This window comes from Musca domestica, unplaced genomic scaffold (assembly GCF_030504385.1).
Source record: "Musca domestica strain aabys unplaced genomic scaffold, Musca_domestica.polishedcontigs.V.1.1 32, whole genome shotgun sequence".
NCBI lineage: Eukaryota > Metazoa > Arthropoda > Insecta > Diptera > Muscidae > Musca > Musca domestica.
This window is the reverse complement of record NW_026712311.1, coordinates 2,145,001-2,158,348: the sequence shown is the minus strand read 5'-3', so window position 1 is coordinate 2,158,348 and position 13,348 is coordinate 2,145,001. Positions and strand designations below refer to the sequence as shown.

The 13,348-nt window shown below is 38.2% G+C and overlaps 1 protein-coding gene across 1 annotated transcript; it reads left to right on the top strand.

Moving 5' to 3' along the window:
* Positions 1–310: 310 nt before the first annotated feature.
* Positions 311–12,647, top strand: LOC101901623 (uncharacterized). The gene is given in 12 exon segments (XM_005180245.3): positions 311–1,550; positions 1,553–1,639; positions 5,256–5,363; positions 5,476–5,563; positions 6,081–6,529; positions 8,464–8,907; positions 8,909–8,969; positions 9,032–9,130; positions 9,133–9,277; positions 9,341–9,511; positions 11,427–11,580; positions 11,661–12,647. Coding segments are annotated over 12 exon segments (2,628 nt in total). The 5' UTR covers positions 311–1,373; the 3' UTR covers positions 12,306–12,647.
* Positions 12,648–13,348: the final 701 nt, after the last annotated feature.

The following is a 13,348-nucleotide window of genomic DNA, read 5'->3' as shown; positions in this document are numbered from 1 at the left end:
TTTAGCGTTTTTCATCTAATTGTTTGCTAAATTTGAAACTGGCAACTCCATGTTCTCTCATCTCAAGGACTTCTGGCGCATGCCCAAAAGTAAAATATTGAATGTCATCCTTAGCAAGTCAAAAGAAAACTGTTGAAGCGAAAAGAAAATAGTGACAGTTGATGAAAATTTCTAGACAAAGTGAGAAGTGTGTTAAGACAGAAGAAAAAACAAGGAAAACAAAGATTTTTTTTTTTAATAAAAAAATAAATTTTAATAAAACCAAAGAAGTGAATTGTAAATAGCAAAGATTTGTAAAAATAATTAAAAAAGTAAAACCACCCACATAAAAAAAGGAATCAGTATCTCTAGAAAATTTAAGGAAGTGAAAAAGATTGGCAAACTGCAAGGCAAAAAAAACTTCCACACAGATACCGAACAGGAAGTTCTTAATGAAGTTCTAATTGAAAACCAGAAATTGTGGTAATTGAAAAGGAAATTAATAAGAAGTCGTTAAAAATTGCTAGTGTATAGTTCAAAATACTAATGTGATTTTCCTGTGAAGTCCTTAAAAAGAAAAGTGCATATCCTTTTCCAGCAAAAGTTAATTTAACAAATTTCATGAAATCATGAATCCTCAAAAAGCCAAAATTTTGTGGACAACCAAATAAGGGTGTTATTGATTTTTCCTATATACACATCCAAAAATATCCTGTGAGAGAGAGAGCGAAATTTACTCAGAGAAACAGCAAGAGTTACGGATAGCAACGACAAAGAGTAAACGGCAAAAACACCTGTTTGGCGAGTGAAGCTCTCTCCGACTCTCTCAGTCTCTATCTCTGTTGTTTACCATAACAACCCAAAACAAACCGGCATTTTGTGACAGGACGAATCCTTAACTCTACTACTCAGCAGCCGGGAACAATTGTTGCATGCCTGTGTTTTGGTGTGTGTGGGAGTGTCGTAGCAAAACAAAAGGAGGACAAGGACAAAAGTAAAGAAAAACGGAAAACAACAAAAGCACGCATTACTTTTTGTTTATCAACAACGCCAAAGGAGGTTACCCCAACAACAAGCAAATCTCCACGCCAAATTTGGCAGTTGGAAAAAAGAGGACAACAAACAGGAATTCGAAAAAGGAATTTTCACAACTTTTCCTCAACAGGACATTAATATTCCATTGCAAAAAATTCTGGAGCCCCCCTCAGCATGTTTTGAAGAGCTATCAAGCTTTAGTATAAAAATTCTTGGGGGGCTCCAACCAACCACAGATTCCATATTTTTCATGAAAATCACTCTTCCCACGAAGCACTCGTAGAACTAACGAAATTGAAAACTAAAAAATTCCTCTCATCATCGAACTCCTTCAGAAAAAATTGTGATAAGCAGCAACCATGAAGTATACTAAGTTAAGCGGTGATTCGAAACAGCACCATCAACACTACCATCACCATGGGCATCATCATGGCCATGGCCATCACCATGGTCGTGGAGACGGTGGCAGCTCTGGCAGCAGTACGGGTGGCCGTTTCTCCATGTCACTGTCGTCTTCCTCCAAACGTAACAAAAACATAACTGGGGTACACGCGAACGTACCGGCATGAGTTTCCTGATTGTGATAGCGTTTTTTGCCGTCTTTGGTTTGATTATTTTAACGGAGGTGAGTAAAGGGATATGGGTTATTATATATGGGTGTAATGGAAGAAATAGGGGCTCATAACAAACTTAGAAGACCTTCTAACGATAGATGCGGTTTCTAGAGAGGGAAAATCTTTTAGGGGTCTTTTGTACACATAGTTTGAAAGCTCGCCTTTCAAGAATTCTGCATAAGGGTCCCCCGAAGATGTTTTAAGATCATATTTTGATAGCTCGTCTTTCAAGAATTCTTCAGAGAAAGAATGAAAATATTTAGGTAATTTTAAGGGTTCTTCTTAGAAAGAAAATTCTACAAAGGACCTTCATAGACCTAAGACTTTTCATGAGCAATCTATAGGCAGTGGTCCCTTGAAGGCTCCTAACATATAATAGTCCATTTAAGGACCTTTTATAAAGAAAATCATTCATTATTCCTATATAGACCGTTTAGGGATCCCCCGCAGATAGAAGAATCTTTAAGAGAGATCTATTGACAGAAGGCCTTTCAAGGGTCGGAAGACATTTCATGGACTCTTTATAAAGAAAATCATTTAATAGTCCTATATAGACCATTTAGGAGCCCTCTATAGACAGAGGACTTTTTACGAGTGTCCCAAAAATAGAGGTCCTTTCAAGGGTCCTAATTGATAGAAGTCATTTCATGGACCCTCTACATAGCGAAAATCATTAAAGATTTCTATATAGATCGAATAAGACTTTCAGCGTTCCCCAAGAATAGACAGAAGTGCTTTTATGTCCTATTTTTTTTTTAGACCGAAGAAGTCCTTAATAGACAAAAGACCCTGGAAGGATCATTTATAGAGAGAAAAGTTATTGAATAATCCTCTATAGCTACAAGGCCATTGAATGATCTTCTCTTCCTAAAGGATTCTATAAAAAAAACCTGAATTTCTGGCATTTCTAGAATACTTCATATACAGAATTCTTTTAAAGCTCTCTCTGTAAGAAAGAAGAATTTTCAAGAGTCCTTAAAGACATAAGACCTTTAATGTGTCATCCATAGACTAAGGACCTTGGAAATACAATCTAAAGTTGAAACCGAGATCTTTTTATTTTTAGAAGACATTCAAGAGTTCTTTATAGACAGAATTCAGTTCAAGGGGCTTTTAAAGACTGTAGATATTTGAAGGGTTTCGTTATAGAAGGAAGTTCTTCGAAAGGTTCTCTATTGACATCTTCTTGTAAGGGATCCCTTTAATACAGAAGAGCTTTCAAGAATCCTCTATAAGCACAAGGCCTTTTCAAGACCCTCTAAAACAGGAGGCCCTTAAAAGATTATTTTATCCTCGGAAGACCTTTTAAGTGTTCTCCATAGGAAGAAGCTTTTTTATAAACCTCTATAGAACATGAGCCGAAAGACATCCTCTAAGGACAGAAGTGTTATTCCTTTCGGGAAAAAAGTCGTTTCAAGGTTCTTGTATAGAGAGATGGCCTATAAACGATCTGAGAAGAGATTTTTATAAACTTTTATTCACGTCTTCTATAAACCGAAAACCTCGAAAATCCTTAAACATATTTTCTATGAATAGAAGACCATTCTTTTAAAGGATTTTTTTAGACAGAATTCTTGGAAAATGTCCTCTAAGGACATAAGTTTTATTTGTCTTTAAAGACCCTTGTGACTCTTTCGGGAAAAAAAGTCGTTTCAAGGTTCCTGTATAGAAAGATGGCCCATAAACGATCTCAGAAGAGATTTTTTAAACGTTTATTCACGTCTTCTGTAGTCATAAGACCTCGAAGAACCTTCAAATATTTTTCTTTTCAAGGATTGTTTAAGACAGAAGTTCTGGAAAATTTCTTCTAAAGACAGAAGTGTTCTTTGTCTATAGATAACCTTTCTGACTCTTTCAGAAAAAAAGTCACTTTAAGGTTCCTGTATAGAGAGATGGCCTATCAACGGTTTCTGAAGAACTCTTTATAAACTTTGATTAACGTCTTTTATAGACATAAGACCTCGAAGAATATTGATTTTTTTAACAGAAGACTATTCTTTTCAAATATTTTTACGACAGAATTCCTGAAAAAATTCCTTTAAAGACAGAAGTGGTCTTTGCCTATAGAAGACCCTTTGGACATTTTCAAGAAAAAGTTGTTTTAAAGTGCCTGTATAAAGAGATGACCTACTAACGCTCTCAGAAGATCATTTTATAAACTTTGACTAACGTCCTCTATAGACATAAGACCTCAAAACACATTGAACATTTTTTCTAAAAACCGAAGACTATTTTTTCAAGGATTTTTTAAACAGAAGTACTCGACAAATCACCTCTGAAGACAAAAGTCTTTGAAAGGGTCCTATGTCAATAGAAGATCTTTCTGACCCCCCAGAAGACCACCAGTATAGACAGAAGCCTATGAAAATGTTTTCAAAAAAACAGAAGGTATTCGAAGGTTTTTCTGATCATCGAAGACCCTCTGTCTGCTTTCAAGGACTTCTATAGACAGAAGATTCTATAAAGACAAAAGTACCTTCAACTGTCCTTTATTGTGAGAAAAGAGAGACCGTTGCCCTTTTAAATAGAAAAAAATTCCTGTGTAGATAGAAGTTCCTAAAATTGTGATATGTTGGCTGAAGGCCTTTCAAGTATCCTTTATAGACGGAAGTCCGATCAATGACACTCTACACATAGAAAAAGGAGTTTCAAGGTTCCTTAAAGATTTCTTCTACTGGTGGAATTCCTCGATCATTTCTTCGAAAGACATAATACCAAGATATATCCCATAAAGGAAAAAATATTTCAGGAGCCCTCTATCGAAGTCATTGGGAGAACCTTCTACATGAACATAATTTTCAATTCTTTTTTACATTTTATTGAATGAAAGCAAAAATGTCCGAAATGTCATCAAATTTTAGAATAAGTTTAGTTTTGTTCGAATTGGTCACCTTTGGCCAATTCCATTACGAATAACTTTTTTTCTGGAAAATTCCCACCACGGACGAGTGGCTTAGAAATGACAGCAGTCTGAAGTTGGTTGCAGTTTTTTCATCTCACCCTGTAAAGTAAGGAAGTAACCAATAGAATCCAAACCTGGCACATCGCAATATTTATATCACCGAGTGATTTTTCTTATATCGTTTCCTATGAAAATTTGGGCCTTTTGCGGGAGAGGTACCCACAGAAGGGTTCATAATTTGGAACCTGCTCCAGAAAAAGGGCATATCGGACCCGTTTTTCTTAGCACATATCCTAGATAACTTGGAAATTTCAAGACTATTTTAAAATATTACGAACTTTGTCGTGTTTCTTTTTTAAATTGAGGTGCGGTAGTTGTTTTTAAAGCCCTGCCATGAATCTAACAACATTTAAGGTTTTAGGTGATTATTAAAGGCCCTGTAAAGAGATTTTCTGAGAATTTTTGTTATGCAAACATATTTTAAAAATGATGACAAATCCGTCTCATCAAACCTTATATGCTCAGTGGAAAAAGGACTCTCCGCTTTTGAATGGTTATTATAGCCCTTTTTTCCTGGGCCGATATGACCTATACAATCTTTCATGGATAATTTTTACAAACGGACTACTTTGATGAATTCTATCAAAGACTTTGTGGAACACTCTCCTTTCCTCCCATCCTCACAACATTTTTAATCCATTTATCTCTTCGCCTTTTTTTTGCAGTTATTTATGATTGACGAACGTGCCCACGGCGGCATGATGATGATGCGTAGCGGCAATGGTTATGGTGGTCGATTTGGTGATTCAATGCCCGACTATGATAACGTCAAGGTAATCCGATGTCAATTCAATCATTCAATCACGCTCTAAAATTTAATTCAATATTTATTTTTCATTTTTCCAAATGGAAAATTCAATTTCATTCGATTCCCATTCAATTTAGGATGACTATGATCTGCTGGATGCTGGTTTATTGAATGATAATAAATTGGGTTTTGTCCAGCTGCATGACAATAAATTTAAAATTCAAGGTGAGTAAAATATTAAATTATTATCGGCGATGGGGCTGATGGAGGAGGATAAGGAGGACAGGAGGAGAACAGCACATAAACGTAACGTTAACACATAGTTAGTTGGTTATATGACCGGCGAGAAGGTGAAAAACAACAACAAACTAAAGCAAATCCTGGCCTTAGCATAACCAATTCAAACTTTTTTCCAATGAATGAAAAATTGAATACATGCCAAAAAAATTGCGGACAAGAAGTACTAAAATAATAAAACCAACCGAGAAAAACCATCGATGAAAACGAAAAACTTTTCAGCAAAAATATTTTCATTGCTTGTCCAAAAGGTGGGCTAGGGTGGCCGGAGGCCCTGATTCATGGCTGGTTGCTTAATGCTGTGGTGTGGCTTTGTGCTGGGCAGATGAATTGAATAATGAAACCTTGCCTATTCTGCGCCCTCCCAAAAATCTACATGCCTCTCTTCACCCCTACAATACACCCAGAGAATTTATGTCATTGCCTGATTTTTTCATGATTACAGATGCTGACAGCAATAACGGTGGCCGTTTGGCCGGTGTCTTGTTAAATTCCCAAAGTGTTGGCAATGCATATGCCGGTGCGGGCCTAGGTGGTGGCACGGGGCTGGGTTCAGCCTCCCAAATGGCCGGTGGCAATGGACCCCTCATACCGTGGGGTAAAATGTTGCCACCCAAAATAGAAGATTCCCTGCCTCATTTTCCAATTGGCTCGGAGCCAACAGATGGTTCGTGGCAAATTGTCAACGGTACACGTTTCAAATTTTTCGTATTCTCAGCGTATTATGATCGCCGAGATGGTGCGAAATTGGTACGCGTTATTGGAGCGACAAAGACGCGAGGTCCCGAGAGAGTATGGTGTCGTTTTTGGTATGTGTCGAAGAATGCAACGACGGCGGGTGCTGGGAGAGCGCGAGAGAAGTATTCATCGGTTACTGTGATGGCGAGAGTAAAGGTGAGTTTTGCCTCTGTGATAATTTAGATAGTTTATCCATGCCTTAGGGATAATGTAGATACATTATCCACGCCTTACGGATAATGTAGATACATTATCCAGGCCTTACGGATAATGTAGATACATTATTCACGCCTTACGGATAATGTAGATACATTATCTACGCTTACGGATAATGTAGATACATTATCCACGCCTTACGGATAATTTAGATACATTATCCACTTCTTACGGATAACGTTTATCGTTTATCCACGACTTACGGATAATGTAGATACACTACCCATGCCTTGGAGATAATGAGGATACATTTTCCATGCCTTTGGGATAATGTAGATACATTATCCACGCCTTACGGATAATGTAGATACATTATCCATGCCTTGGGGATAATGTAGATACATTATCCATGCCTTGGGGATAATGTAGATACATTATCCACGCCTTACGGATAATGTAGATACATTATCCATGCCTTACGGATAATGTATATACATTATCTACGCATTACGGATAATGTAGATACATTATCAACGCCTTACGGATGATGTAGATACATTATTCTCGCCTTACGGATAATGTAGATACATTATCCACGCATTACGGATAATGTAGATACATTTTCCATGCCTTGGGGATAATATAGATAAAATACCCACGTTTTGCGGATAATGTAGATACATTATCCACGCCTTGCGGATAATGTAGATACATTATCCACACCTCACGGATAATGTAGATACATGATCCAAGCCTTAGGCATAATTTAGATACACTATCCATGCCTTTGGGATAATGTAGATACATTATCCACGCCTTACGGATAATGTAGATACATTATCCATGCCTTGGGGATAATGTAGATACATTATCCATGCCTTGCGGATAATGTAGATACATTATCCATGCCTTACGGATAATGTAGATACATTATCCACGCCTTGCGGATAATGTAGATACGTTATCCATGCCTTACGGATAATGTAGATACATTATCCAAGCCTTACGGATGATGTAGATACATTATCAACGCCTTTCGAATGATGTACATACATTGTCCAAGCCTTAGGGATAATGTAGATACATTATCCACTACTTACGGATAATGTAGATACATTATCCATGCCTTACGGATAATGTAGATACATTATCCATGCCTTGGGGATAATGCAGATACATTATCCACGCCTTACGGATAATGTAGATACATTATCCATGCCTTGGGGATAATGTAGATACATTATCCATGCCTTGGGGATAATGTAGATACATTATCCATGCCTTGGGGATAATGTAGATACATTATCCATGCCTTGGGGATAATGTAGATACATTATTGATGACTTTGGGATAATGTAGATACATTATCCATGCCTTGGCGATAATGTAGATACATTATCCACGCCTTACGGATAATGTAGATACATTATCCATGCCTTACGGATAATGTATATACATTATCTACGCATTACGGATAATGTAGATACATTATCAACGCCTTACGGATGATGTAGATACATTATTCTCGCCTTACGGATAATGTAGATACATTATCCACGCCTTGCGGATAATGTAGATACATTATCCACGCCTTGCGGATAATGTAGATACATTATCCACGCATTACGGATAATGTAGATACATTTTCCATGCCTTGGGGATAATATAGATAAAATACCCACGTTTTGCGGATAATGTAGATACATTATCCACGCCTTGCGGATAATGTAGATACATTATCCACACCTCACGGATAATGTAGATACATGATCCAAGCCTTAGGCATAATTTAGATACACTATCCATGCCTTTGGGATAATGTAGATACATTATCCACGCCTTACGGATAAATATAATCAGCTTCCACTACTTTGCAAGAATGTTCGTCCAATTTTGAGCAATCTAGTTAAATTATTAATTTTTCCCCCTTTCAGGTCATCCGCGAAAATTGGAGCTTGAAATATAGTGCATGCTTCGTGCTGTGTCCCGTACGTCCCCAAGAATATGAAGTTCCTCAATATGTGAGCATTGTGGCGCGGCTAAGAGCACCTCCTGGAAATATTTTAGAACTACGTAACACAGATTGGGATCGTGATTTTACGGTGACGGGAGAGAGTAAATCGGCGAATCAATCTTCAGCCTCCAATGGCAAAGTAAATTCCGTCCCAGTGCCGGTGAAGACAAGGTTCCCCACGGAAAACGATATCAAGGATGATATAGCCATCTGTGTAAAACCCTTCCATTTCAACTATGATCAGTCTCTCTTTCTGATGGAATATTTAGAATTCTATTCCCTAATGGGGGTGTCGCATTTCACATTTTATAATCACACAATTGGACCGCATGTCTCCTGCATCCTGGATCATTATGTGCGTGGCGATTGTACCGGGAAATTCAACGGCAGAGGATATCATGGAAGTGGCCAAGGGGAAGTATCAAGGTATGTGGATATTTAAAGATTTGCGTTCGAAGTTCCGATTACATTTTTAGTGTTTCTTGCAGATTCCCCAACGGCCACATCACCACCCCCGAAGATCCTCAAGAGCCCCAACTACCATAAGCCCACCATAGAAATTTTACCCTGGAATTTGCGCATGCGTTCACAAAAGAAATTCGTACGGAGGGCCTTTTTGCCGCATTAAATGATTGCTTATATCGTACCATGTACCGTTACAAATATTTGGCCCTGGTGGATTTGGATGAGTTTATTGTACCGCGACAGGTGGATACATTGAATGAGTTACTGAGGTGAGTTTGGTGGGATGGTTGGTTTCCGGAAGAGAGTTATTTAATTGTTTGGATATTTTTCAGTTCTCTTAATAATCGGGTGCGGAATCGCAATACCGGAGCGTATTCGTTTCAGAATGCTTTCTTCTATCTGCAATTTGCCGATGATCCTCAATTGGCCAAAGTGGAGAAGGGTGAAAGTTTGGAACTGGCCAAGCTGAGAGCAGCCCTGGTGACACAGAGGAAAACGAGGAGGTGAGAAAATCTTTAAAGAATAAACGAAAATGAAGATACTTCACCTAAGGCTTTTGGATACATTATCCATGTCTTGGGGATAATGCAGATAAATTATCCACGCCTTACGGATAATGTAGATACATTATCCACGCCTTATGGATAATGTAGATACATTATCCACGCCTTATGGATAATGTAGATACATTATCCACGCCTTATGGATAATGTAGATACATTATCCACGCCTTATGGATAATGTAGATACATTATCCACGCCTTATGGATAATGTAGATACATTATACAGGCCTTGCGGATAATGTAGATACATTATCCACGCCTTCTGGATAATGTAGATACATTATCCACGCCTTATGGATAATGTAGATACATTATCCACGCCTTATGGATAATGTAGATACATTATACAGGCCTTGCGGATAATGTAGATACATTATCCACGCCTTATGGATAATGTAGATACATTATCCACGCCTTATGGATAATGCAGATACATTATCCACGCATTATGGATAATGTAGATACATTATCCACGCCTTATGGATAATGTAGATACATTATCCACGCCTTATGGATAATGTAGATACATTATCCACGCCTTACGGATAATGTAGATACATTATCCACGCCTTACGGATAATGCAGATACATTATCCACGCATTATGGATAATGTAGATACATTATCCATGCCTTATGGATAATGTAGATACATTATCCACGCCTTATGGATAATGTAGATACATTATCCACGCCTTACGGATAATGTAGATACATTATCCACGCCTTACGGATAATGTAGATACATTATCCACGCCTTAGGGATAATGTAGATACATTATCCACGCCTTACGGATAATGTAGATACATTATCCAGGCCTTACGGATAATGTAGATACATTATCCACGCCTTAGGGATAATGTAGATACATTATCCACGCCTTAGGGATAATGTAAATACATTATCCACGCCTTTGGGTAAAAGTAGATACATTATCCACGCCTTTGGGTAAAAGTAGATACATTATCCACGCCTTAGGGATAATGTAGATACATTATCCACGCCTTAGGGATATGTAGATACATTATCCACGCCTTAGGGATAATGTAGATACATTGTCCACGCCTTAGGGATAATGTAGATACATTATCCACGCCGTAGGGATAATGTAGATACATTATCCACGCCTTAGGGATAATGTAGATACATTGTCCACGCCTTAGGGATAATGTAGATACATTATCCACGCCTTAGGGATATCATAGATACATTATCTACGCCTCAGGGATAATGTAGATACAGTATCCACGCCTTAGAGGTGATGTAGATACATTATCCACGCCTTAGAGATGATGTAGATACATTATCAGGATCATACGGATAATGTAGATACATTATCCACGCCTTATGGATAGTGTAGATACTTTATCCACGCCTTACGGATAATGTAGATACATTATCCACGCCTTACAGATAATGTAGATACATTATCCACGCCTTACGGATAATGTAGATACATTATGCATGCCTTACGGATAATTTACAAACATTATCATTGCCATAAATACATTTTCCACGCCTTAGGGATAATGTAGATACATTATCCGCGCCTTAGGGGTAATGTAGATACATTATCCATGCCTTGGGGATAATGTAGATATATTATCCATGCCTTGGGGATAATGTAGATACATTATCCATGCCTTGGGGATAATGTGGATACATTATCCAGGTCTTGCGGATAATGTAGATACATTATCCATGCCTTGGGGATAATGTAGATGCAGTATCCACACCAAATATACCTCACGGATAATGTAGATACATTATCTACCCCTTGGCGATAATGTAGATACTTTATCCACGGCTGGGTGACAATGAAGATACATTACCACGAAATTTATTCAAATTTCAGACGTTTCAAACTCCATCCCCAAAAGCAACGTTCCAAGTACATCTGTCGCCCCGAAGCCGTTGTGGAGGCCGGCAATCATTTTGTCTGGGAATATGCCCCTGGTAAGGGATCTCTAAACGTCCCGCCAACAGATGGCATTTTGCAACACTACCGGGTAAGATATCTTTCATCAGTTTATAAAAGATTTTAGTTAATGAAAATCCTCTCCCTCTCTCTCTCCACCTCTCTCTTTAGGTCTGTGAATTCGGTGGCAATGATTGCATTAAGGCCCCATCCATTGTGGATCGTACCGCCAATAAATACATCAATCGTCTGGTGGAACGAGTCCTTACCGTTTATCGTTATTTGAAAAAGAAATGCGAACTACCCGAGCTGCCAGCCATACCGAAACCTCAAACCCCCAAACCGGAAATGAAACCCATCATCCGCAAGGATAGCACTTTTAATGAGGGTAAAACCAAACGTAAAGATGTGATGATCAAACGGATATTGGAGAATAAAAAACTCGATGGTGATGAGAAGAAGAAGCCCAGCAAAAGAGACAACGAAGTGAAGAAGGAGAGAGACATAGAGGCCAAAAAGCCCGAGTCGCCGACAACGATACGAAATTCAAAATTATCCAATGAAACAGTAACAGCATCGAATGTGAATAACACAACAACAACGATAAATGGTAGAGGTCCTGCCAAGTTGGCTGTGGGGTCAGGTGCGAATTCCTCCTCGATTGTTGTGAATAAAATGACATTGAATAATGCCACCAGTACCGTAATGACAGCAACAACAACCAGCAGCACCAGCACCACCACAAGTACCGCAATGACAACCATAACTACAACAACAACGAAAGAAAACAACGCCGCAGGACATGTTCATGGTTAAGAAAACCCATAAGGTTGTGGTATTTTTTGTTGATGACAAAGGCAAACCCAGAGCTCGTTTGGAATACCATTAGAGGGCTCCATGGAAGAGATTAGGGTTTGAAAGGTTTATTTGTTTAAGTTCGAAAAAAAAAATGATACAAAAGAATTTTATTGCAATGCAATTATCCCCGCCCTCCCCTAATACAAAAAGACACACACACACACACAGACACATATGGGAAGTAAGAGAATGAAAGAAGCCGCTGAGAAAGGGAATTCCTCTTTGGGCATTCGGCAAAAAATTGGAGGAATTCTTTAGAGATTTTCTGTTTTAGAAGACCCCTAAAAGATCTTCAATTTATGGAGGAGTCCAAAATAGTTTTCTTTTAAGGAAAGGCATCTCAAATGGGCCTTATAATTAGGAGACATTGTAGAAGATCTTTTCTCCATGGAAGATCGCCAAAAGGTACCTTAAAGATACTTTTATAAATATAAAAGCCCTCATATGGTATTTTATGGTTCGACGATTTTTCAAAGGTATTTTTTTCGATCGTTACCAACGCCTCACTTTCCCGCCCTGCCGACCGAGAGGGCCACCTCCCATAACGTAGGAAGCACGTACACCCCATAGTCATAGATAGAGTCTTTTCAAAAGTCTTTTACCCAATGAAGACCTTTGAGACGTCGTCTACCCCTGAACCTGACCTTTAGAGGGGTCTTCCAAATATAAAATTACCTCAAATGACCTTTATCTATAGGAGATCTCCTTAGCGTTTTCTGCCTTAGTAGACCTCTTAGAGATCTTACAATTAAAAGATTTTGATTTTGAAGACTTTCCAAGACTCCGATTCTCGGTCGACATCTATACACACATACCTACCCTTATAAATATGTATTACAAACAATAGGCTTACATATCAAAATTCCTATAAATATACAGAAAATAGTTTAAAAAAGCAACAACAATAACATTAAAACTACAGCTAATACACCGCAACAGAAAGATTCGGAGTCGAGCTACAACAGAGGGAGTTGTTGTTGAAATCTGCGTCTCAAAATGTA